Genomic DNA, 26,290 nt, shown 5'->3' with positions numbered 1-26,290 from the left:
GCTCTGGAAGCACACCCAATGGATTTTGACTCTGAAGTGACTGTCAAATGTCTCGGATGCTCATAATCAGCCAATAAACAAACATGTTTTGAGCAAGCACCATGTACAAAGTCCCATGCTTATTACAGACTTACAGATGAGGGCGGCACCCAGCCCTCGGGAAGCTTCTAACCTAGGTTGGAGAGCAGATCATGAGAATAATGTAAGGCAGCATGGGAAGAACACCCCAGGAATGATCTATTTAACATTGGACCCAAAGGTAGACTTCAGAGGCTCCCATGAACACCCCCAAATTGCTTACATAATCTCACATTCCAAACATACATTTTGGGGGTGAGTTCACAGCTTTCGTCAGCTTTACTCCAAAAGGTAAAGAACCTTTTATACAATCAGATTTCATGTAGGAGCACTCAGTATAACTTGGATAGTCACTCAAGGCAAATCCTTGAAGCCAGGGAGCCCCAGCAGGCCTCAGGGAAGAACCACAGACCTTAAGTTACCTCACCTCTCTCAGCCTCAGTAAAATGTAAATCTGAGAAATGGTGATAATTACAGCTTCCCAGAGTTTATGAAGGAGCATTTTGGGGGGGATTTTTTTGTTTGTTTTGGGGGGTTTTTTGGCTCCCTTTGTCTCCCCATACCTTGGTACAGCGCTTGACTCATATCACAGTGGACACTAATCAATATTTGATGAACGCGTGAGTTAACTGAAATAATAAACGTGAAAGGGCTTTGTAAGCAGCAGAGCGTCGCTTCAGCAGAAGATCTGTGCTGCTAAGTACATGTATCTTGTGCTTCGCAAACAGCCTGCATTAAGTGTCTCCTCCCCTTGAAACTGACCCTTTCGCCCCGTAATGGGACTCAAAGGGCCAGCCCATCTGATGGAGTGGCTCTGGCCTGGCCGGATGAGTGATGGCCGTGCCGACAATGCTGACAAGATATGCAGTTGCCTAAGAGCCCAGAGGTGACCTCACTCTCCGAGGGCTTGGCCTCTTCACCCAGCCCCTGCTGACACACGCACACACCTGCAGCCCTTCTCTCTCTCCGGGGCTGGGAGACTCCACAAGCTCCTCCGCTGGCCTCGTTTGCACTGGGAGGGGCGGAAGGCAAGTCAAGGAAGGGGGCATTGCAGAGGCCCCTGCTGTGGTCTCTCTGTGACTTCTCAGGACAGTAGAAATGATCGAGTGCTCTTTTGTGGAACTTCTTATATCTCCACCCTCCTACCCACAACTTCCTATCAGTGCCCATGCTAAGAGAGAACAGATCTTCTGTCAGTGTTTTTCTCTTACATGCCACTCAGCAGACAGAATGACTCCCAACACACGGTCCTCCAAGGAACTTGGGCTGGTAGGAAGTGGGAAAGACTCTGAGCTTCAGAAATTGGACTGGTACCAGTGAAAATTTATGATGGTGCTTCAAGTGCATGAAGTTACACATGCCTGTTATTATTCATGTGTACACGAGCTCACCCACGGCGTGCAAAGCCCCCGCCACACGCCGGGTACCTAAGACAGTCCCCACAACAACCCTGCAGGACTGTGTTGTTTTTCCACTTTTACGGATGACGAATCGGAGGCTCAAAAAGGTAAAGAACTTGCCCAGGGCCATGTAGCTAATATGTGTTGGAGCCTGTATTTAAGCCCAGGTCCATTTCCATTCTCCATGAGCTCGTGATTCTTTTCTTCTATACCACTGTTTTGTGTCTTAAAGTTACTGCAGATTTGCCCCCACCAGGTGGTTCAGGTGGTCAGTGTCGTCCCACACGCCAGAAGGTTGCGGGTTCAGTTTTTGGTCAGGGCGTGTACAGGAGGAAACTGATTGGTGTTTCTCACACTGATGTTTCTCTCTCTCTCCCCCCTCTCTCTCATCAATAAACATATCCTCGGGTGATTAAAAAAATTATTTCAGACCCCTCTGGCCTTTACTGTCTGTCATGGGCCAGGCCCCGCCCTCTCACCTGAGCCCTTCTTGCTATAAATAACATCTTGCTGGATTTTTGTTTGTTTGTTTGCTTACTGATTGGGCCTCTGATGCTCCTGCTGGCCCTGCTATCAGCTTACCTGCCCTGACCTCTAAGCACAGTGCGCCTCTCTAGATGAAGGCGCCTGCTCCTGGGAAGTGAGGGAAAGAAAGGCCATGCTCTTCCCTCCCCCAGGCTCCAGGACATCCGTGTCCACACGAGAGCTGCTGCCACCGGCCTGACGGTGCTGGGAGGAGGGACAGCCACGTTTTATTGTAAATCCGCTCTTCTGGAAACCAGTAAGCGTAGATTTGCCAGGCGGACCCTTCAGAGAAACAATGATGCCATAGATCTTGATCTTGTCAACCGAGAGTGGGGCAGCGGCAGAGAGCGCAGACTCCTGGCAGGAGCCTTGCTCAATCTCTTCCCTCCTTGGAGACAAGACAAAGAGTTATTAGTTCCACTTCAGAGACGGAAAAAAGGAGATAGAGGGACTTACTGGCCTAACATCCCTTCCGTGAGTGGGTCACAGAATCAAAACCTTATGTCATCAGTCTCTGTGTGTCGTTGGGGCCTGGGCACCCCTGCGTTGCTAATGACGACCGAGTGTCAGCTCTGGACTCGGCACTGCCAGCGGGCGACTGTGGCACAGGGCGGGCCCTGGGAGAGCTGACGCGCAGGGAGCCCCAGCCCCGCTGCTCCGCGCCTCACTCCCAGACCCGCATCCTGGCCCTGCTTGGTGGAGAGAAGGCAATACAGGGCAACGCCCCACTTCAGTGTCCCACCTGAGAAGCCGACCCCTGCAACCCACTCCCAAGGTGGGCCTCTCGTCAGGGAGACGCATTCACAGGTGCTGCTGATTCTCCCAGCACCAGGAATCTACCCTACAATTAGGCAAGAGATAAATCAAAGCCCAACTTGGCTGATGACATTCAGGAGCCAGAAGTGACCCTTGCCACACATATAAATCCCTGCGGGCTGGCCAAGGGTCTTTGTCTGGTCTCGGAGCTCAGGATTATCTGGCCCTCTTTGCTGATGTATGGAGCCCCTGGCTGCTGGAGTGTTTACTCACGGTTATCACCTCAATGCTTTGGCCATTATCAGAGGCAGGGCCGCCTGCCGGGGCCGGGGCTCGCACCCTCTCTATTACCACCTGTCATTGGCAGAGAGTGTGTGCTGACGCTGCCCAGCCCTGACTGCCGAGGGAAGATAGTTTCTGACGGCTGATCAAAGAGGAGAAGCAAGGTCTGATAAAGAGTGTGTGTTGCGTGTACTTTTAACTTGGGGAAACATTGGCATTTGCATTTTTTCCCCATCTTCCTGGTGCTGGCAGGAACCAAGCCCAATAAACAAGGTGGATTCAGTTACCTAATCGCTGGGGAAATGGTATGTGCTTAAAGCAACAGAGCATGACTGTAATCTGCTTCCAAGAGAGAGTGGATGAAATAAGCTTTCACAGAAGACTTGCTGTATAATAAAGTTGAAGAATTTAACTTGAGACTTTGAAGCGATCTTGCGTGTAAAATCGAATCTTGGCGTTCAGCAGAGCACCACGTACGTTTTGGAATTGGGGAGCAGCTTCAAACTCAGGGAAGATCTTTGCTGAAGGTGCTGTCACCCAGCACCCAGTTGTGCCCCCGGCCTTGGGTGGCCGGGGTGCAGCAGCCGTGCAGCAGAATGAGTTCTACACCAAGCATCAGAGACCTGAGTTCTTTCTCTTTTTTTTTCAATTACAATTGACATTTGGTATGATTTCATAATAGTTGCAGGTGTACCCCATAGTGGTTAGGCAATCATACACTTTACAAAGCGTTCCCCCTGGTATTTCCAGTACCCACCCGGCACCACGCGTAGTTATCACATAGCAATAACGGAGATCCGAGTTCTTGAACCAGGTCGGCCACAAACGTGCTGCTGGATTTTGCGCCATAAGTTCTCTGAAGTTCAAATGCAAAATGAGGTGGTGTGGTATAGGTTATAGAATACCCTGGTTTAGAAAGGTTTTTCTTTTTTAAGTTTAAGCTCTATAACCTCTGTTTTAAAGGAATTTTGAGGGGAAGCCCTAGTGTATCAGAGAAAAGTAGAGGTGTTTTGGTTGAACTTGGGAAGGAGGTTCCTTGCCCTTGACCTAGTTCCTGAGGCAGTCCCTGAAGACTTCAGAGGGACAGTGTAGCTGCTCAGGAAGCAGTTGGAAAACCACTCGCCCAGCCACACGGAGGTTGTTTCCTAGAGGGCTGCGCACTCTGAGGCAGGGACAGAGCGTTTCCGTCTGTCCAGCGCCTGCTTGTTTTGTGGTCTCTCCTTCCTCCATCCTGGAGAGGAGCTAGAAGGGCCCCTGGACGGGGCAGGGAGCTGGTGGTGGGCAGACAAACAGAACGGCCCCTGACAGCATGGATTCAGTGTCTGGTGTCCCCTGTGTGGCTGCAGGTACCTTTGATCGGAGCGTGACCCTGCTGGAGGTGTGCGGGAGCTGGCCCGAGGGCTTCGGGCTGCGGCACATGTCCTCGCTGGAGCACACCGAGGAGGGCCTGCGGGAGCGGCTCGCCGACGCCATGGCCGAGTCGCCCAGCCGGGACGTCGTGGGATCTGGAACAGGTAGCGGTGGGCCTCACACTTCTAGCCTCACTTAGTCACAACTGGCACCTGCTGGTGTGGAGCTTCCCCGGCAGGAGAGGGTGTGTGTTTGTTTAAACCATTTCTTTCTTCAGTTGGCAGTCTGATCGCCGTCCACCGTGGAAGCGTCTGGTAATGGGAAACCCTACGTGGAGGGGAGCTCCCGGTGGAACCGACCCCTCCTAGGTGGGGTGATGCATTCAAAAATGTTGTAATAAACACAATTGTGTTCTGTAAGCGGCCCCCAGAAGGACACCTTCTCCAGGGGGAGGGACAGCCTTGGAGTCTCCGAGGTTTCCAGCAGCCCTCAGGCACCGAGTGCCAGGCAGCACACCTGCCTCTGTCCTGCGGGAGGCTTTATAGATCGGCAGGTACCGTGGGGCCTGGCACCTGGGAAGGAACAAGCGTGAGGCAGGCATGGATGGTTTGACCTCCCAGGCAGCTTTCCCTCATGCTGCCTTTCGCCCTTGTCTTGCCTCTGAGAAGGCCCAGCAGCTGGGGACTGGGGCGGCTTCCCTCCTCCGAGGAGCAGCCAGAAGATGTCCTTAGATGACGGGCGAGCCACACCCCAGCCAGCAGGCGCATGCATGCGCACAGAGCGTGCACTTAGGGAAGGCCTCCGCCTCCACACAGCCACAGTACAGCCCACACCGCCTGCGCTCTTTTCCCCGAAGACCCCCTTCATTCCAGATGTCTGTCCAGAGGTCACCGCTCCAGCTGGGCTTTAGTGTCTGAGGGAGACCTCCCCCCAGCCTTCTTCCCTGCTCCCTGAGGTCAGCGGGAACTCTGAGTTCAGGCCCTCCCACCCTCACTTGTGTTCACTGTGAACTGCCCCACATGCCTACCTGGAAAGTGGATCCCAGAGAGGAGGACCCTGCAAGCCCGGGGCAGGAATCAGGACCAGCTGGACACAGAGTCCAAGCACTTTGGGCAGGGCTGGAAATGCCTGATAGTGTCACTTCCCAGCAGGTCCTCTGGGCCTTTTGGATAGGGGGGTCAGCAGCTCCCTCTCTCCTTCCCCAACCTATTTAGTCCCTGTGCTCCTACGGAAGAGGATAGAGACGTTGTACGCAATGCTGTCCCCACAGTGCCCACTTCTCACCTGCCCATAGTGTGATAGCTGGCAGATGAACAGAATGGATGCAAGAGAGGGAGAGAAGCAGTTTAGCTGGAGGTATAGAAGCGCCTTATCAGGCCCCTGGGGCAGCCATCTGTGAGGACCAGCCTCGTCCACACCCCTTCTTCCCTAGAAGGGAGGGAAGCTGCCAGAGCCATGTCCACTCCCGCATGCACGCATGGGCACATGTGTGCAGGCCACCGCTCTCCCACCTTCAAACAGCTCTTCAGCTTGTGGACAGTAGGCCATCTTGCCAATGTGCTCCCTGGATCCACAGGTGAGGAGCAGCTCAGCTGTTTACTGGGGTTTTAACACCATTTTCCTTGGAAGCCGGCCGAAGTGAGGAAAACTGCTCCCTCTCTGAGCCCAGCTAGAGAACAGCCTTCACCCCCGTGGCCTCTGGCCAGCCCCAGCTCCCGTAAGCCAGGGCCTGGCAGCGCTGCACTCCCTCCCCAGGAGCCACCCTTCCAGGGGCTGGAGCAGTGATGGGTCAGCTGTCCTCTGAAGCCGCCTGGGGCACCGCAGAGTCCTCCAGCAAGCAGATCTGAAGGTGCCTCCAGTCAGGGTTGGGGACTTCTGCCTGGCACAGACAGCTAGTAAGTAACCTGAGTGAAACTGGCAGCAATTCATCTGCCAGACAGCTGAGGGATTCAGGAGAGACTTTGTGGCCTTAAGCAGGTTCATGAAATTAAAAAAAATGAGAGAGGAAATTAAAACAGCATGACCCATGGGTCAAAAAATAGGAGACGCCCTTTTTGAGCAGAGGGATTTCATTTTCCTCCCCAACAATCACCGAAAGGGATTCATCTGGTCTGCTCTGACCATGGTGAATGTGTATTTCATTTTTTTTTAAAAACTCTGCCTCCATGTTAAAGGCCGACAAGGAAAGCAGATATTATAGAAGTTAACATGCTTCCCTCTGCCATTGTCAAGAATCCCTCTCCACATTTCAGAACCGCAGATAAAGCGCCAGCCTGGCGGGGCAGCCCGGGGCCTTGAAAGGGCAGCCGAGCATGCCCCTGCCAGGAGCAGCCTGCTGTCCAGAGATAGCCCGGGAAATACAGTGCAACGTGGGAGAGAAGTTCCAGCAAGTCACCCTTGGCCTGTAGCAGCCTCTCAGTCCCTCTCTTCCCCCACCCCTGCTTCTCCAGGTGGCTCATAGGATAGGATGACATCCAGCGTCTGTCCTGTTAGGGACTCCGGGGCACCAGAGGTGATCGGTCGCTGTAGCCCTTCCAGGAGGCACTGGGTTTAGTATAGCCCCTGGGGCTGCTGGCCTCTTATCGAGGTGGGAAGGGAGCATGCTCTCACGACCCCTGACTCTGAAGCCCACTGTGTAGCAGGCCTCACTCTCCTGCCGGTTTAGCTCGTGATGTACTGGTGAATGTTTAACACCCAGCTCTCCAAAGGGAAGCGGGAAAGCCCTGATTTGTAGCTGTGGGGATTTCCGTCGTGCAAAAACTCTTACTAGAGCCGATTTCAAGCTATCAACATAATGCCAATCATCAAGCAGAATTCCTGAGAATGTGCCATCAACGTACTGGCTTGTCGGTCACTCTAGCACCCTGCTGGTAAGCTGGACCGTGCAGAGCAGCTTTCCCCCAAAGCCTAGCAAAACCTTCGCAAACCCTGCTGTTCAGAGTGGGCTGCAACCCGGCAGCACCATCGAGGCAGAATCTCAGGCCCCACGTAGCCCTACTGAATCGGCACCTGCTTTGAACCAAGATCTTAACGCACAGTCAAGTTTGAGACGCTCTGTGTTAAAAACACGGCTCACCTCTGCGGCAGGTGTTAGCTCTGGCCTCCCTGCCGGCTGCGGACCAGTTGTCTAATTAGATCACATGTGCGACTTGCAAGGCCAGCTCTAAACCGGCCGGGTTGTGCGCTTGCTAATACCATCTCACCCCTGGCCCCTGTTCACGCTCCCACTGTCCCCATTCAGCAACACTCCACACTGAGGTCAGCCCCACTCTGCCCTTACACTTAGGTTGCTGAAGGGAAGTCACCAGTTGTTCAGATTGGTGCCTCTATAGACGTATGGTCTCTCCTCTCCAGTGAGCCTGGGCAGTCCTCCTGTATTTTCCCGCTGCCCTTTCTCCTGTTCTCAGTTTACACATGTCTTTTGCAGCAGAAACCAGCGCCTTGAACAGTGTCTGGCCTGGAGTGGGTGTGCAGTGACTACTGGGTGAATGAGTTCTGTACTCAACCTAGATGTGAGGGGATCTGCCACGGCCCTGCTCACTGCTGTGGCTCGTAGCCTATTTTCATTCTCTTAGTGATTCCCCAGGTCTCTGGCCCTCTAAGAGTTTGTATTTTATTTTTGATGTTTTTTCCATACGATTGCCAATTATTCAGTATGACCTAATATGCTGTTCATTGAATGTGGTGCACAGGCTCAGTCCGTCATCTTGAAATCAGTCTCTTCCCTTCTTTATGGCCATTATTGCAAACTTCCATCCTCAGCTCTCTTACTGCACCGTCTGGTCTCTCGCTCTCTCTCAGAAAATGGTGGTCGTCACTTGAGAAACCTCTTGATTTCTGCACTCAGACCCTAAACGTCCCTGACCACCTTCCCTCTCCTCCTGGCCCTGCCCTGCACTGCCCAACCACAGCAGCCACTCGCTGGTTTACCTCCACTGTCCACAAAGTCACTCTGTCCCCCCACCCCCCTCCTCCACACTGGCCAAGCCACCCGCTGTGAGCCACCTGCTGTGATCTCAGGGGAAGCGCCTGTTCCTTCGCACTCTCACAGTTTTATTCCTGCCTCCGGCCACTTCTGCCCTGGCCTGCCCTGTGGGCCCTGGGTGCGTTTCTCCAGGCCCTCTCTTGGCCTTCCTTCTTCTCCCTCAGTCAGTACAGGGCAACCTCCTCTGCTACTGTGGCCTCAAATGCCATCTCTACACTGATAACTTCCAAATAATCTCCAAGCTGGCTTTCTCTGCTGATCTCCAGAACCATCTCAACGGTCACCTACTGGCATCTCCACATTTCCACAGCCTGAACTCCTCTCCCCTGATCCTGTCCTTCTCCGGGATTCACCCATCCCACCGTGTACAAAGCCCTTCATGACCAGCCGCCGCCCTTTCTCCAGACGCGTCTCTCGTTGTCCCTTGGGCTCCAGCCCAGCCCAGCTCCCCCAGGGTCTCCAGCACGCGTGCTCTGCCGGCCAGGCGTCTGCACACACTCCCCCTCTGCCTGGAATGCCGTCTTCCACAGCCCCTCCTCTCTCCGCCACCCCCCTCAGAGTAACTTGACTAATTCCTGCTTAGCAGACATTCCTTTCAAAATTGCCTTTTATTGAAAATAGAATTTTTAAAATGAGCAAAACATTTACCTTTTCCAATTGTTTTGTGTCTAGGTGAAGATATAACCTAATACAAAATAATTCTAACAGACACCTGGGTACCCATTAAGTGCATTTTCTCTGTAGACTTTAACTCTTTCCCTCCCTGCTTAGCTGAACCTCGTCTTTGTTTCTTCCGGCGCTCACATCCAAGAGCAAAAGCCCGGCTCACGGGGCCCCATCAGCAGTCTGAAGTATTCTCGACACCTCTCTGTTGCAGGCTGCCTCCTTTTGCTGCCGTTGACTCTTAAGAGCTCACTAAGTCAGTTCTCAAGGTCAAGAGGAACTGTCTCTTCCCCATGACTGTGGCTTCCCAGACAGTGTCCCAGGGACACCACTTCATGGCTTCCCATACAGTGTCCCAGGGACACCATTTCATTCTCCCTTACTGTCGCAGCATGAAGGTAGAAAGAGGCCGCGCCTTGTTCTGTCCAGAAGGAGTTGCTCGTGGGGACCGCCCTGTGGGCCCACTCTCTGCCCCTTCCCCTTGTCAGAAATACATCTGTTTTCTTACCCAAATCTATACAACTTTCACAAAACGATATTATAAGCAATGCATTCTAGCACTTTATATTTTCTTTCTTTTTTATTTTTTTGAAATGCAGTCATATGCCACTAACTTGATTTCACAACACATTGATGAATTGGTATCTACAGTTTGGAAGCCAATACCATGGTTTATTCTGCTAATTCCTCTGGGTTTTCCTACATGTGTAGGAAATTAATTACTCAGCAGAAAAGGCTATAAGATTATTTTCAACTAAAGCTCTTCCCAATTTTTCTGTTGGAAACTTCTTTTATGTATGGAAAGGGCTGTGCATTTTTTCCTTCTGAATGGCGAAAGCACATTTTGAACACTGTACACCATTTTGAAATGGTCAAGACCTCAGTGAGTTAGCTAACAAATATTGTGTGCCTGCGCACTAGTAACATCCTCCACTGCGGGACCGGAGGACAAAGCTGTCGATAAACCCTCGCTGCCGTTGTGGGGGTTGCCCAGATACGTGTCCCAAAACAACCCAGTGTGAGGACCCTCTGTCCCGCCTCTAGACCTAGCCCTTCCAAGGGACCTTGGAACTCCTGCTTGCCCCATTGCTGAGGCCCCATTTCCAGGAGGGGTCATGTTGGCCCCCTCCCACCCCAAGGTGCCACATGGTCAGGTGACAAGAACTGCAGGCGTCAAGGCAGTGAGTTCATTCTCTTACCTTTTAGACATTCCTACACTCGGGCAAATACTGTCATCTAAGCCACCTAGCCAGTCACTTACGTCCTTTCCTCTGCTTTACCTAAATGGACCCTGGCGTTTTCCTTCTTCTTCTGCGGTGCCTTTACAAAGTGCTTTCAGCCTCTTCTCTCGATGAGCTCCTCAGTGGCCCCCACATTCTGTCTGTGGCAGTGACAGGCAGGCAGGCAGGCTGTCTGCAGGCACCTCTGGTGCCCACCACCCTAGGGTGCACAGTGTGAGGGAGGAGTAAGACACAGTTCCTACCCCCAAAGACATCAAATTCCTGGAGGAAGCAACAGTGCTGAATTGGGGTTGGCTCCTCCCCGGCTGCTGTCCCCAGCTGCCCACTGGGGCCCACCTAACTGCACTGGACCAGGCAGAAATCCAGAGTGGCCCCCCGCCCACAGCCCAGGCTCTTTCCAGGATTTGAAAACAAAAGGACAAACTCCCCAGTAACAGATACCCCGATGGCTGAGGCTGGCGAGGAGAGAACAAGTCCCACAGCACAGGGGCACCCAGGCATAGAGCCCAGTGCCCCCCGCAGACCACAGCACCCCAGCTGGGGTGGGAGGGAGCAGCTGCTTGGTGTGGGGGTGGGGTGGCTGCAGCAGGGGTGGCGCTGTTGGTGTTGCTATTTGCGGCTCAGTTCAGTGTCAGATTGCCTGTTCCTGTCTACCCTCCACCGGGAGGAAAGGCCAAATCTGAGAGTCCTTGCACCTCGGGCACCCAGCTGCTGCCCCTGGGAGGAGCGCTGTGCCTTGTTTTTCTTCGCAGTGGTGTTTGGAGTCCTCATCAGGAAATGGGGGAGGCCTGTGACCTTGGCAGGTTCCTTTCCCTCTCTTGGTTCCATTTCTTCTCTAACAGCCCGGGACAGGGAAACCAGTGAATCTAGTAAATGTTTACCTACTACACCTGCTGTGTCCTGGCCGCGGCACCACTGCAGTAAGCACGCTGTGTACGTCATCTCATTGGCTCCCCTCCACTCTGCAGTACTGGCCGCGTCCGCCCACATGGCTTCCCTGCCGCGGGCTCTGCGCTAGCCACATGAATGCCCCCTAATCGTAATATCACTGCCAGGCAGATACTCCTGTCTCCGACTTACAAAGAGGACAAGATGAAAGGAAGGAAGATCTTCGCTGAAAGATATGGGATTAAAATGAGATATGGAGGGAGAGTTCCCAGTTCATAGGATCCCATTGGTCTCACCTGGGCATATTCATTACTTCCACCCTTTCTTCAGCACACGAGGGGATCCCCAGAAGGGAAGACCCCCAGAAAAGGAAGGGGCTCTCACTTGTGGGCCTGCTCTGACTGTCATCCCATTTCCCTATTTACAAAGCGCCCAGGCCTGCGTGTGCCCGCCCAATCCCTTTGCCGCGACATTTCAAGTCTCTTACAGGCCTTCCTCACCTTCCTTTCCAACCTGCTCGCCCACTTCCCCTCCCACAATAACCCTTATTCACATTTCACCACCACCACCTTCATGCAAACATTCTCGCCTGTCGGAGTGATCCCACCATCCCAGCACAGCCTGCCTCGCTCACCTGGCTCTGTTAAAGTGCCTGTGCCCTCCGGCTCTGCCCAGTCACTCTTGTAGACCAAGCTCCAATCTCAGCTCCTCCGTGAAGCTTTCTCTGACCACACAGCCAAATGCCTTCTCTGTCTCCTCGGAGCCTCGGCACCACCTACTCTCAGGACACTCAGCCCCAGACAAGTAGTGTGTGTTGCCTTTTCCACTAACGAGCAACGGCCAGTTCCCTTCCACATGCCCCCACGGGGAGGCTCGGCTCTGGTGGTCCTCGACGCCCCCTCAGCCAACCTGCCCATACCAAATGCCTCACCTAACCCCACTCCAGTTCCTCAGGCCGAGCCTGATTCATCTTTGTCACCTCTGACCACCAGCCTTCTCCTTGCCCAGCATCCAGCCCTAGGATGCAAGCCAGGCTGAGCCCCAGTTAATGTTTGTTGAATGACTGGATGGGGTTTTGTGGCTCCTGCGAAACAAAGGAAAGCCAACCACAGCAATGGGAGAAATTCCCGTGTTTAAAAGACACACTTGTTACTTTCTGGCCAATTCTCAAATCTGATTCAAGGTAGGTTCTCCTCTCTCATCTCTCTCTTCACATCCCCCACTTCTCCTCTGCACATATTGTAGTGGCCCAAAGTCTACCCTGAACGTTTTCACCAAAGCATGCTGATTTCTATCAACAAGAAGGCAGTGTCAGGGCGACTTCATTGGTGAAACTTCCGAGTCGCCCTCTCAGGTGTCGCGCCCCCCCCCCCCCCCCCAACGCGAAGCAGGACTGCTTGGGGAAGATGTATGCTCCTGGAGAAGAGGGTGGGGAGGAGTGGGGGGGGGACCCCAGATAAGGGCCCTCTTCTGGAGACGTTAATGTAGGTAAATGGTTAACAAAAGGGAGGATTTCTCTCTGTTCTTCCTCCTCTGCCAGAGAATTCACCTTTAACCATTGACCTTTCTGTGAGGTGTAAGATCTGAACAAAGTTGAACGCAGTCATGGATGGTTAAATACCCATCGTTCACGTCTGCCCGCTGCCTCCTCAGAAGGTGGTCTGAGGTATGCGGACCACCTCCTAGAATTGATGGCTGCCGACGGAGGAAAGACAGAAAATGACCGGCCCTCTGACCCTTTAGGAATCTAGAGCCACAGCTTTAAAGCAAAAGAGAACGCTGTAGCAGGAAGGCCAAGCCGTGCCAATCTGGTCCAGGTTAACAGAAGGAGGCACTTCCCAGTCCACATCCCAGATCAGCTGTCCAGCCTCTGACGTTTGGTGATTTCTTCCTGCTCACTTTCTTTGTACCCACCCCTGCCCCCAGGGACCTGCAGGCCCACCACATGCGACATTTGTAAATGTACTGGCAGAGTCCCCCAGCACCAGGCTTCACAGACCTCCCCCACTCCCCCCCACATATGTTTTATGTAGTGTAGCTGGATGGCTTGTGATTTCACCCCTCCTTGTGCTTAATTGAGTTTGGGGAGAACCGACATCCAGTTGCTTCCTTTGTTTAGGATGGCTTTTTCCATTCTGGGCCCCCCATGCTCATTTTACAGGCGTGTTCCCATCATCTCCAGGCTCCAGTTGGCCAGGACCGGCGTGACATCTCCACTTTGATGTGTGTGACTGGTGCAGGCCTTAGGGGTAGTGGGGGAAGCCAAGCCTACCAGCGTCTCCGCCTCCATCTGGGCATGGGCTGGGTTCTTGGAAGGCCTGGAGAGTCTTTGGTTTCATGCTTGATTCATCTCCTGAGCCACTAAGGGCTGCATTTGTGCGTGCAGTTCATGCGTTTGAGCACGTCTTCATGATCCTTGTCTAAGCAGCCCAGCCACGCTGCCAAGTGGCTTTGAACTCCAGGCCTGGTTTGTCCATCCAAGAGGAGGAAGAAAAGCTGAAGGCCTACCCAAGATGCTGGCTCTACCTCCACATCCTTCTCTCCCCAGCCCTGGGCGGCAGGAAGGCTGTAGGCACTCAGGCGGCAGGCGTGGGCGGGGGGGACCGGGAGGAGCGGGAAACAGATGGAGAGATGACACCAGTTTCACCCAGTGAGAAGTATGCAAAACCCTCGAGGTGCTGTGCCTGGGAACAGACCATGAGCACCCCCTGCAAAGCTCTCAGTAGTCAAATCAGATTGGATGTCTACTCCTTTGATCTTGGCTTGCTGCTCTCTTAAAGGTCTTTGTTGTGATCCTCTTTAAAGAAATATTTTATTTTCAATACAGACACAGCCCTTGACGTAGCAGTAAAAACCATCACCCCTGAGAGACACATGGCTGTGAAGTGTGTTGGTATGTAACTTCCTGTCTTTGCCGAAGTTCAAGGCTTTGTCCCACTGTTCTTTTTGTCCCTCAAGAGGCATTGGAGTCAGGGCAAGGTCAGCTCAGATGGGAGACACCTTCTGGCAATGGGACTGGCTGGATAGGAAGGGGAGTACTTGCTGTTCTTCACCCAACAAGAGTTTCTTTGAGAACCTCACTCCCTGCCCCCCACCTTTAAGATGGAAGTCAAATTTTCGGATTCTGCTGTGCAGAGCAGAGAGGTCACTAGGCTCTAATGCATTTACCATTGACTGCCCCTCTTGTAGTGCGTCTATTAGTGAGTAATTTGATTTGTACCTATTCATTTGCAGTCCCTGCAGGAGCCTGGAGCTGGCCCCTAGTATAATTGGTGCTGTCTCTATTTTTACATCATTAGATTAGCCCCGACTCCTGGCCACTTGTTGTCTGCGCTTGTCTGTCCATTTATACAACCTAATGTAACACAAAATTCATTACTGATCACATTACTTTCAACTCTGAAGCCAGCCCTGTGATAAACATTTGGTTAACCCCTTCCTACCCACGGGAGGGCTGACAGAACAAATGCACTTCCACGCGACAGGCAAATCAATATCTTAATACACCAAAGTGGAATTGCATTTCTAGATTTGTTATTCCTCCTGGAGGAGCAAATGGACAGGCTCTGTGGAGCTGGTGGAATTGAATAATGAATAGAGCCCCGGCACCAGCAGCCAGTCTGCGAGCAGAGCACAAAAGGCCCCCCGGCATCCGCCCCGGTTTTTCATCTGGACAGGCGGCACCACAGCATTTAATTGAGGCCTGGGCTTCTCTGCCTGCCACGGAGCATGGGGTCGAGGGTGCAGGCTGGGACCCCAACAGGGACGACAGAGACCTTGGCCTCGCCGCCGTTCTACTACTAGCCTTGGCCTGGGACGACTGGACCAAGAGCAGGGTTAGTTTCCTGGAGACCTCCTTTACTGATATGAAGGTACCAGGCACACGGGCCTGGCACTGATGCCACCAAGAAATTAAATTAAATCCATGACTAAGCTGAAGTTGACCGTTTGGAACCAAACACACACAATGATTCCTGGTTAGAGCCAGATCGGTGCCATTGGGCACGGCTGGTTCACACCAGCTTCTGTGTGTGCGCCTGCCTCTGCGCGAGCGTTCTTTGGCCCGGAAATGCCACGTGCACCGCCTAGAGTGCTCCTAGTCCTGTGGTAGGGATGCTGGTGAGCAGCACGGGGGACTCTGGCATGGGAGCTGGCCACGATTCTTAAAGGGAGCCCCACACAGCTCTATTTAATCTATAAGGGTCTCCCCCTCCCCCACCCTGGTTTTCCCCTCCCCGGCCCCCATTTGTCTCTGGGGAGCATCCACACCCACTGTAAGTCATTAACTTGCAGGACAGTTTGTTTCTAAAGGAAAAATACCCTGACTTATTAAGAAACTCTCGTAAAGCCTGTACTACAATAATTAGAAAAATAGGCATAGAGGAAGTAGAATGGAACCCATTACCACAAGAGCCATAAATCCCCAAGTATAAAAACAAGCCATAAACAAGATACTCAGTTGGGAATGGAAGCTGGAAAAAGCTGCCCATCTCGGGAGGTTCTGGAAGCTGAGAAGAAGCACAAGGCTCCCTGTCCCTCCCGGGACTACACCTCACACCTCGCTGCCCCTTAACTGGCTCAGAGCCCCCTTCAGGCCAGGAATGACTAGGAGCCCTGAGGGTCCAGGGACTCCCTGAGCCGGCTGATGCTGCTCTCGGCCTTCCCCTCCATTCCTCCAGCATTTCTGATGCCTCCCCTCCTAGGTTTCGGGGGGCGGGGGAGGCTGCAAGTTGAGATGGCAGAGGTGGGGGGGTTGCCTCAGCCTCCCTGACTGTGGGAAGCTCCATTCCCCAAGGGGGGTGGGGGGGGGGCGGTGGCTGTAGGGCTGGACCATAGTTTCCAGAGTTATAACTCGAAGTGCTTCCTACTGTGAGGGACAGGGAAGAGGGGTCTTGGCAGGGTGTTACAAGGTACCTCCCATCTAGGCGGTGGAAGGGGACACTGGTGTGTCACTGAGGAGAGCCTGGGTGCAGCAGCGGTCTCCGCAGGGCCGCTCACCCCCCAGCCCCCAGCCCACAGTGCACAAATGCGCTCAGTCGTGAGCCTGCTGTTTGGGCCGCAGCTGTTAGTCCTCTCAGGTGGGTGAGTGGGGCGGGGGGAGGGGCTCTGCGGGTCCCACACGGGGCCCCAGCCCAGCAGCTCTAGAACACAGGTCAGAGGCCAGTGGTCGCCTTCGCAGGGTAGGACAGACCAGTGACGGGGAGGAGAGTGTGTCGGCTGGTGGAAGGAGACTTTGATTTCTTAACCTTGATGGAAAGTGGGGAAAGCCACATCTTACCAAACTCTTCCGCTGCATCATAGAGAATTTAATTACGTTTGGACATTTGAATGAGAACCAGATGTGGCTCTGGCCCGTCGGGCCGGCCGCATCTCTCCTGTGGTCTGCTGGCCGCTGCGCCGGCACGGAGCCCTGGAGGGCAGCTCGGGAAGACCCGCCTGGGAGCTGGGCGGGGTCGACCAAGCTTCAAGGCTGGACTTTAGGAAATGGGGAGGTCACGGCCAGCTGCCAGACACCTGGTTCCATGGGAGAGTTTCCAAGCCCTGTCTCTTCATAGCCATGCTGAGTGGGCATGTTTGTGGGGCCCTCCCTGGCACCCAGCGCCATCCCACATGCAGACACACGCACACGCACACACACAAAGAAGTGAAGTCACAGCACCTGGCCATGCATTCTCTATCACCAAAGACAGAGCGCCATGCTGCCCAGCCCTGAGCCTGCCTTAGATAGCATCTGCTGAGCCTCTGCGCCCAGCGTGGTGCCCAGGACCTGGAGCTGGAAGGGCATCGGGTCCTCCTGGGGGAGGGGCTCTTCTCACTTAGGGCCTCTGTCTGCAGATATACCAGAGATGGACAGGGACAAAGGGGTTTTCTAACCAGGATGCCACTGCAGTCACGGGGGTCTTTACACGTGTTCCTTGCGTGCCTTGCTTCTTAAAGCCCCTTCGCATCCTCTGCCCTGGAGAGCTTCACACACCCAGTGAGGTGGCCAGGGCGGCCCCTCCCTGCCTGGTAACAGATGATGAAGCAGATGAGAAGTGAAGAAGAGAAGTGAAGGGGACTTGCCCAGGTCATTCAGCACATCTGCGGCAGAACTGGGGTTTGAGCAAATTCTCTGCCTCCTACCACAGTCCCCCTCTTCACATCGTCCGCGGGGAGTTTCGGCTCTGGGCTGCTCCTACATCTGGCTGATCTTAAGCATGGCTTCAGCCAGACTTATCAAATACCTCACAACCAGGGAAACGTGAGCCAGGTCTGCTCAGCCTTGGCTGTCCCCGTGCGTAATGTGTTGTGGCAGGTCCTACTCTGCCTTGGTCGGGATTTAAGTTATACTGATAAAGTGGCCCTGAGAAGGCCACTGCGCAGGGGGCGCTGTTCCAGGTCATCTGGGTGGGTGACCCTGGCTCTTCTCCTTTGAAGCTCGAGTAACGGGGGTTTCCTGGAGTGCGGTGTGGCAGCACTTGTGGTGAGAGTCCTTCCCCACCTGGGATGGATGTCGCATCGCATCGTAGCTGCCGTCGGAGGGGCCTGAGAAATGGCTCCAGCCCCCGACCAGGCCCGCGTGCCCTCCTGCTAATGCCCTACCCGTGGTCACTGCTCATCAGCTGTTCGAAGGCTGTGAAGGAATTGAGCTGGGCGGAATCGCTCTGCCCGGGACTCAGATACTCTGTTCCCACACCCATTACACACACAGAGCCAGGTCCGGTGGGGAGGGGTACAGGATGCAAAGGGATGGGGGGATGGTGGAGGACAGGGAAGGCCACGTGGTCTTGGCCTCATTCTGTGACGGTTCTGGGTCTCAGCACCTGCAGGGGTCAGGACAGAGAGCTGGGCCAGGAGGAGAGAAAGCACTCGTGTGGGAGCCTGGTGGGCTGGCAGGCTCCAGCCAGGCAGGAAGGTGTGTGGCTGCGGGATGGCTGCGGCACTCGGGCCAGGCGGGTGTTCCCAGGAACCCCATGAGACCACCGGGAATGGGTGGCGGTGGGCCAGGGCTCGGTGCTCAGACCTAGGTGTTCTGTCTAGAGAGAGCCAGGCCAGCATTGGCCCTGCTTCACATCCACTCCCAGATGCCATCAGCCCAAAACAGGATTGCTGGTATCCGAATGCGGAGGAGCCTTTTCACCCTCCACCCCTCAGCTTCCAGAAACTGCCCTCCTTCCTTCCACAGGCTTGCCTGGGAAGGAACAGAAACCCCTGCTGGAGGGACAGGGGATCCTTGGGAGGACCCAGCCCCCACCCTCCCAAGCCCTCCAAGCTGGACAGAGAGGACCCTGGTCTGCTGGCGGTTGTGCTGCCTGCGGTGGCCCTGCAGGGGAAGCGTGGAGGGGGGGGTGGGTGTGAGTGTGAAGGAAAGCAAGACCTCCCTGCAGGCTGCCTCCTTAACTGCTGCCCTTTTCACTCCGGAAGAGTGCCCTGGGGCTGAGTGAGGCTGGCTCCAACCCAGGGTGTGGTCCCCACTGCCTGGGTTGTTGGGGTTTCTAGAAGCATTCTCAGCCAACTCCATCTCTGTCTCCCAGAACTGACCTCTGCCTCACTCAGCCACACTCTGCAGGAGACAGTGGTCGTTTAGAGGCCCAGGGCTGGTGTAACACAAGCGGCCCATAGCTGTATCCACCAGGGCCACCTCCTGGTTGGCGCCCGGGCCATCTTTCCAGTTCGGCCCCAGGAAGCTGCCCATCCTACTGAGCTCCGCATTCCAGCCCCGACCTCCTCAGCCCTTCTCTCTGCAAGCCCCAGTTTGCATGGCTGGTCCCGGGCCCTGTGGGCAGGCCCTTGTTGACAAAGTTCATTGCTTGGGGCAGACCCCACTTGGGTCCATTTGCTGAACTTGCTGTCAGTCCTGCTGTGGTCCCCTGGTCTCCTCTCCATACATCCCATCCAAGGAAGATGCTGAAAGTCCCTCACCTCCTAGTCAGAGGACCCCACCCCCACCCCAACCAACTTCTGAGCCAAGAGCCCTCACAGCAGAAGGGGATTGGAACTCTGTGTTTGCAGACCTCCCGGGAGCCAGGCACTGGGCAAGATGGAGCCATTGGACAAGCTGCTGTGTGCCCCGGACCACCTGCTCCCCTGGGTACCACGGAGCCCAACCCAAGCCAGGGGGTTAACCACAGGCTCTGCGGACGGGGGAGGGCTGGGAGGTGGACGCAGGAGGGAAAAATCGATGCACGTCAACAGGGTTGGAAATTTATTTTCCAGCTTGGAAGAGGGATTTACAAAGAGGCAAGGAGGGAAATAAGAAGCTATAAACACATATCTGCCATCCTCCTCCATGGGCCATTTCTTGATTAAAAAGAATCTTTTGCAAGGCCCAGTGGAGGGCAGGCTTGTGGGGGCCTGGATGCCAGAGACACCTGCTGGGAAGGGAAGATGGGGGGGGCCCCGAGGTGCCATGGATCGTCACAGTCACTGATACAGTTGCAGCGGTGATAGAACTCCCACTTGCTGACTGGAAGCTGTACTTAGCGATACAATCTACATGCATTATTTAATTTGATTTTTACAACCACTCTATGAAACAGACCTTGTGACCCTCACAGTCAGGACACTGAGGCACAGAGATGTTGAGTAATTTGCTTAAAGTCTCCTGGGTGGCGGGGGTGGGGTGGGGGCAGCCGGGCCGGAGCTTGTGCTCTTACCCACTTCGCTAACTGTCTCCCCAACCTGGACGAACTCTGCCCCTCCCTCTTCCGCAGGCCCTTGATGGAGGTGGGGGCGTTCTCTCTTCTCACTGCCCAAAGTGGGCCGGCTGTGGGTGCAGGATGACACTGGGCCCTGAGGTCTAATTCTGCTCCCTCTGGGCCACTTGGGTGGTTAGCTTGGGACTGGGGTGTGTGGCTGCAGCCAGGGCCCAATAAAGTGCTCTGCTAATCCCTTTAATGAGCAGCGGGCTGAGGCTCTCAGAGTGCAGAGTGGGTGGTGGCTGCCGCTGAGCACACCAGCAGGGCCAGCAGTAGGTGCTGCTCCGATTGTGCTGGGCCAAGTGTCCCTGTTCAGCCTGGAGGCTGAGCCAGGGGCCCCAGGGGCCTGCTTCTCACACACATACACACACACACACACACACACACACACCACTGCCCTCACGGGCCCCTCCAGGTCCCAGAAACAGCCCCTCCTTCTGGGTCCTGAGACTTGGGCTCTCCACAGAGCCCCCCACCACCAGAAGCCAGGGGGGCTCCCCTCGGGTCTCTAGCCATCTGCCCCTACTGCCATCCAGTCTGGGGGAGGCCTGGAGGTGAAGCCTGAGTAGGACTTCACTTGTGACCATCCACTGAGGTCTCCTGCCCAGCTCTCCCCAAGGCTCACCTAGGCCCTGTCCTCAGCATTTCCCCCCTCCCCGGGGATTTGGGGACCATGATGCTTATTAAGTGACTGACTCATGAAAAGAGGCCTCCATTCAGTCTGTCCCCAGAAGCCCCTGCCTTGCAGGTGTAGGGTGGCCTCGAGGGAGGGAAAGGTCTGCCCCCAGGGGAGAGGACAGCCCCAAAGCAGATTTGGGGACCAGCACTCCAGAGGGACAGGCCCAGGTGGAGCCCTGCCCTGCCCTCCAGTGCCCACTGCAGCTCCGGGAGCCAGGGTCTGGTGCCCCTGCCTTTGCAGAGGGGCCGCAGTGCCTGCTGTGGGATGGGGGAGAGGGGCGATGGTAGCTCGAATGGCTGCGGACAGGTTCCCTCATTCTGGGCAGCCCAGCCCAGGAGTGGGGCAGCGTGTGTGGGCAGCCTCACTCCTGCTTCCACGCTTAGACTGAGAATGGCTTCTCCCTGGGTCGGCCTTGGCGCATGTGCCCAGGTAGCCAGGGTCGCCTCTCCCTCCTAGCAAGGTCTCTGACACCTTTGAATTTGGCCAGGCACTGTGCAGAGCCGGGCCGCATGAGGATCGAGCTTTCCCGTTCCTTTGCTTATTTCACGAACACCAAGGCCCCTCCTTCTTAGTTGCTGCTCGTTCCGTTGTCCCCACAGCCCTGTGGCTTGCCCATCCTGGCCCATGGTGTAGCAAGCCCATTTCCAATGAGGGCCAGCAGGGGACGGGTGAACACAGCCAGCGGTGGCCTTGGGAGCCAGTCTGATGATACCTGGAGTTGCCGCGTGTCCGCCCCAGCAGTGGCTGTCTCTCCTGGGGACAGTGTGCCCAGAGCCACTGGCCTCCCACTCTTCCTTGGCATTGCCCAGGTGCACAGTGATACTGGAAGATGTGAGGTCACCATAAGATGATCTTCTGTCTGCGTTCAGCCACTTACCTGGGAGCTACTCCTCAGCCCCTACCTTGCTGTGAGGCCCGGATTACAGCCTCTTTCAGAGCTGGCTTTTTTCTACCTGCCAGAGTCGACATCCTTTTACTGACTGGGGACACTGCTGGCAATGCGCTCTCAGTTCCCCACCATAGAGCCCCCAGCTCTCTCTCCTGCAGCCCTGGCAGGTTTCTGGTGGGCTTTCCTCACGAGTCCACCTCAGCTGCAAGAAAGCTGCCCAGACCTGGGAGTGGGGGAGGAGGGAGGCCGCTAGAAGCTGCCAAAAGCTTGGGACTGGCCCCGCTGAGTCGGGCGCCGAGTGGTCCCTGAAAACCCTGCAGCCCGTCTCTGTTTCCTCTCCCTCCCCTGGCAACCCGCCTGCATGGGGCACCGACGGGCACTGCATGGGCCCCTCTCTCCCCTCAGCTGCTCCCCAGCCCCTGTGCAGCTCCTCTACCCCCACCGCCGAAGGGGGTCTCGGCTCTGTCACAACAGTTCCATCCCTGAGACCCCCCGAGTCTGATTGGTCCCCACCCCCCAACACATGCATGTCACCGTCCTCCTTGACTGCAGAATTCTGCCGCAAGCTTACCCTCCTCCCAGTGACGCCCCCCACACCTCCTTGCGCCCCCTCCACCTGCTTGCAGAGATCGGTGTACTTCTTGATCGTTGTCCATATCTTTTCCAAAAAGATTCCTCAATGCTTTTCTTTTCACAAGGGAAAAAAAAAGGAAAAAAAAAACAATGCCAACAGCCCAGCGTCCGTGAGCAACCCAACAGTAACAGAGCATGTGCTCGGGATGGAGGAAGGTAAGGCCACACGTTTCCATTTGCCGCTTGCTGCTAGGGCTGGGCGGCCGGGGTGACTCAGAGGGGGGACACGCGCACCCCTCCTCCACGCACACCCCGTCCTTGTGTCTCAGTGAGAAGAGGAAGGGGGTTGACAGAGGCTTGCAGAAAAGTGGCCGGGACCCGCCAGAGCCCAGTTCTCGCACTAGTAGCTCATGCTGAAGAAACACCCCCACCTCTCCTTGCCACATCATTCATTCACTCACTCACTCATTCATTCATTCATTCATTCTAGCAGTGTGCTCTGCAGTGTACCAGCTCTTTCCCAGGCTCTGTGGTTGGCCCTAGGGATGCAGACATGAGGCACAGAACAGGCCCCCGGGGCCCCTGCCTGGATGGGGACGTGCATGTGAGCAGACGGTGCACCGCATGTTGAGGGTCTGTGGCAGGAGCCAGCACAGAGAGCGGCGAAGCCCGGCCGGCCCTGCCAGGGCCTCAGGACAGGCTCACAGCGCAGTGGACACTGCTGAGCTCTGGAAGTTGAGTGGGCATTCTGGGGGCTGGGAGAGTGTCATGGGCACGGGCCCAGGGGCCTAAAGCAGCCTGGAGAGAGCTAAAAACCACTCAAGTTCGTTATTTGGTTCCTCACATTTAGTAACAAGTGACATTAGTGAGGTGGGTCTGGGGCCAGGTCTCGGAAGGCATTTTATAGTGCTATGGAGTTTAGACCTTATCCTGCGGACCATTAGGACTCAGCGGTTTTGAAGCGGAGGGAAAGCAAAACAAGGTTTGCGCTGCAGGTGGACCACTCTGGCTTTGGTGTTGTGGTGGGGTGCTGAAGGGGACCTGGGGGCCAGGAGGTCATTGGGTGCTCTTAAAGTTACCCAGGTGGGAAGTGCAGGCCTAACCAGGCAGTGGCAGTGGGAATGGGGAGGAGGGAAGAGGCTGGGGAGACACACGGGAGCTGAATCCAGGAGAGCTTGGTCACTGTGGGACATGGGGCCAGGGAGAAGCCTGCCCACACCCATCGTACCCAGGCCTGATTGGGGAGGGAGAAATGTGAGCAGGGCAGCAAAGTCATTGCGTCCCTGCACTGTCACTGGAGGGGCAAAGATGCGTCCGCTCACACTCGTGGGGTGGGGTCACTGAGGCTGCTGGTGGGGTGGCTGGGGGCCTGTGCCCAACGCAGTGGGGGGTGCCGTGCTCGAACCCAGGTTCCTGTCTCCTCAGCTTCCTTGGCAACGTGGGTGTGTTGGTGCCACTTTGCATCAAGAACGCCGGGCCTGTCCCCCAGCTCTGGAAAGGGGCCAGCCTCCCCCATTCCAGTGGCCTTTCCTGCTCCTTCACCTGGGGCTTTCTTCCTTGGGCCTGGTGTCCAGACCCTAAGGAAGCCCCTGCTTTTCTTGCTACTTAACTGCCAGTGCTCCTCTCTCCTGCCCTCCTGGCCCTGCTGTCAGCGCCCCCTAGTGCCGGGATGGCCGTGCATGAGGGCAGGGGCCTCAGAGATCTCTCTCAGACTCCTCTGCTTGCTTGTGGGGAAAGAGCGATGGAGTGAGCTTTCTTGCAGTCTGCAGCTTCCTCATAGAAATCCCAGGGTCTATCCTTCGCTTTCCTGTCCTCACCCTCTCTTGGCACAGGGGTCGATACTCCCAAATTAGGGTGAGACTGAAGAGTGGCCAAGGAAGAAGGGAGCCCACACGGGGACCTTGTTTTCTGTCCACATCTAAATTATCCTTACTCCTCCCAGGACCGGGCCCCACGGGGCAGCCAGTGGCTCTTGGAGACCAGAGACCATCATCAGGCCCACAGCCTGTGTCCTCAGTCCCCTGCCCACACGCCCCATCTGCTGAGAGGTTCTGGGGTCGGAGCCTGAGGGCCCCTCCCACCTGGGCCCAGGAGCCTGCCCTGAAGGGGGCAGCACCGACTCCCCCCCACCCCATTCTTCAGTGGCTACTGTTGGGCAGCCTCAGTGCTTCCTGAGTAGCCTGTAACGAGTGGGGATCACTGGTCAGTTCCTGGCTGGCCGATAACAGCCAGCCCAGGTGTAAAGGCCGTGACCCTCTCCATAACCAAAGCCAGCTGTGCTGCATGCGCGTGGGGGCAGGAGCCTGGGAGCAGGCGCAGGATGGAGATAAAAGGTCTCAAGCCAGACCAGACAAGTGGAGCATTTGGACACGCCTCACTGTTTCAAATGACCGCTTTGAGGTCCTGAGCTCCCGAGGCAGACAAGCAAGACCCCCTCAGTCCAAGACAGATGTGCTTGGAGGAGGAGTGCCTGCGGGTCCCCACATCTTGGCTTGGGGCAAACCCTGAGATTCTGCCCGGGGATGTGTGTGACCACACCTCAGAGCCCGCTCTGAAGGACTGAAGGGAACAGGAACTGGCCACTTTCAAAAAGCCAAGAAATAATTCCTCTTTCCTTGCACTCAGCCTCCAGGGAAGTGTATTCACAACCCACCACCCCAGTACCTATCTTAGGTCAAGAGAGGTTGGGCAGCTAAGTAAGGTGCCCACAGCTGAATGAGTTGGAACCAGTTGCTGTACCTAAGACAGCAACATGGCGGTGCCAGGCAGGGCCAGGGAAGAGGTGGAGGAGGGGCTGGGAGCCTCCATGCATTCGGGGGCGCAGGTCGCCTCTGAGCATGTGCCTCGTGGGGGCCTCCAGGAGACCTGGAGGCTGAGCAGCAGAAAGAAAGGGGGCACTCCAGGCAAGGAGGGACCCTCTCTCCATTGGAATAGGCCCCTCTCAGCCCAGGCACTCCTGCCTGCGGGAAACAGGACACCTTGCAGGAGTCGACGATGAACCGGGGCCTCCTGTGGGTGAGGGTGAGTGAGCAAGTGAGCGGCTGAGCCAGGGTGAAGCTCTGTGGCCAGGGAGTAGAGGTAGGGACAGGCCAGGCAGGGAAGCTGCGGTCCTTCTCGGGTCCTGGCCCCTCACCTCCTGCCTGACCTGCAGGTCCGAGACAGGAGCCACTCATGGCGTTGCGGGGAGGCAGGAACAGGCTGGCTGTGCACTACTGTGTGCAGACGTGGGCACATATCCATTGTGTGGTCCAGACAAGTCATCAGGGTGGCCGTGCTTCTGGCCCAAAAGGGTTCCCACAATGAGGGAACAACCGGAGCCTGCCTGCCAAGGGAGCTCCTCCCTCCTCCGCTGAGCCTCCCCGCAACCCAAACTGCCACCTGTCCCATCTGGGGAGCATGTGGGGATCCCCCTGCGACAGATGCAAATGGACCCAGATGGGCACCTGCGGACGGGCGGCCCAGCCCAGGGTGTGCCCCTCCACCCCAGACTGCACTCTGACCAGGCCTGGCCCTCTTCTTGTCTTGCAGAGCTACAGCGAGAGGGAAGCATCGAGACTCTGAGTAACAGCTCAGGTTCCACAAGTGGCAGCATCCCAAGAAACTTTGATGGCTACCGATCTCCGCTGCCCACCAATGAGAGTCAGCCCCTCAGCCTATTTCCTACCAGCTTCTCATAGGTACTGGCTACCTGCCTCCGACTGGCCAGCCCACTCACCTGCTGGAGAAAGAAGGAAAAGCACCCCTCCAGCCTTCCCCTTCAGTCTCTGCTCCTCTTTCACCAAGCACCTTCCCCAAGCTTAGTGACAACAGCCACCCACCCTCCCTGGATTGAGAAGAGACCCTTCTCCAAAGCACCTTGGTACACTCTGACCCCATTGGCAGGTCTGTGGCCAAGAGAGACTGCAGAAGCTCCGTCCCCTCCTCTGTTTGCACATGATGTCCTGCATTGGATCCGCTTTTGTATTTTCTAACCATCCCCACGGGGGGCCTGCCTGGGGAGAGGGGGGATGCTGGCCAGGCCCCACTCCTGGCCCCACCCCTGGCTGTGGCACACACAGCCCAGCTTCCCTTGGTGAACCTCCCTCTGGAGTCGGGTGAACTGAGGCCCAGAGTATTAAGGAAGGAAAAAGAAAGGAGACACCCCTTTCCTCTTTTCTTTCCCCTTTGGCTCATGGGAAGGATTTGTCTTTCTTGTTTGTAAGCCCTTTTACCCTGGTCCTGAACTGTTCAGTGAAGGAAACCGTGGTTACCAAGGCCTTGTCAAAAAGCGCACGTCTTGTCCAATAAATCACACTGCAGTCAG

At 55.6% G+C, this 26,290-nt stretch overlaps 1 protein-coding gene across 20 annotated transcripts in view; it reads left to right on the top strand.

Annotated features, from left to right (window-relative positions):
- Positions 1-26,290, top strand: part of BCAS3 (BCAS3 microtubule associated cell migration factor) — a 487,145-nt gene extending 460,855 nt beyond the window's left edge. For 9 of the 20 annotated variants that reach the window (XM_071219333.1, XM_053930625.2, XM_053930623.2 and 6 more), the window contains 3 exons: positions 4,388-4,555; positions 13,996-14,061; positions 25,516-26,290. In XM_071219333.1, the coding sequence (XP_071075434.1) occupies positions 4,388-4,555; positions 13,996-14,061; positions 25,516-25,664 (383 nt within the window). In that variant the 3' untranslated portion in view covers positions 25,665-26,290. Of the gene's footprint in view, positions 1-4,387; positions 4,556-4,668; positions 5,423-13,995; positions 14,062-22,112; positions 22,204-25,515 lie in introns of those variants that run through there. The other 11 variants (XM_024573300.4, XM_045182544.3, XM_071219340.1 and 8 more) reach the window with 4 other exon arrangements.

This window comes from Desmodus rotundus, chromosome 9 (genome assembly GCF_022682495.2).
Source record: "Desmodus rotundus isolate HL8 chromosome 9, HLdesRot8A.1, whole genome shotgun sequence".
Taxonomy (NCBI): Eukaryota; Metazoa; Chordata; class Mammalia; order Chiroptera; family Phyllostomidae; genus Desmodus; species Desmodus rotundus.
This window is presented reverse-complemented; position numbering and strand designations above follow the sequence as displayed.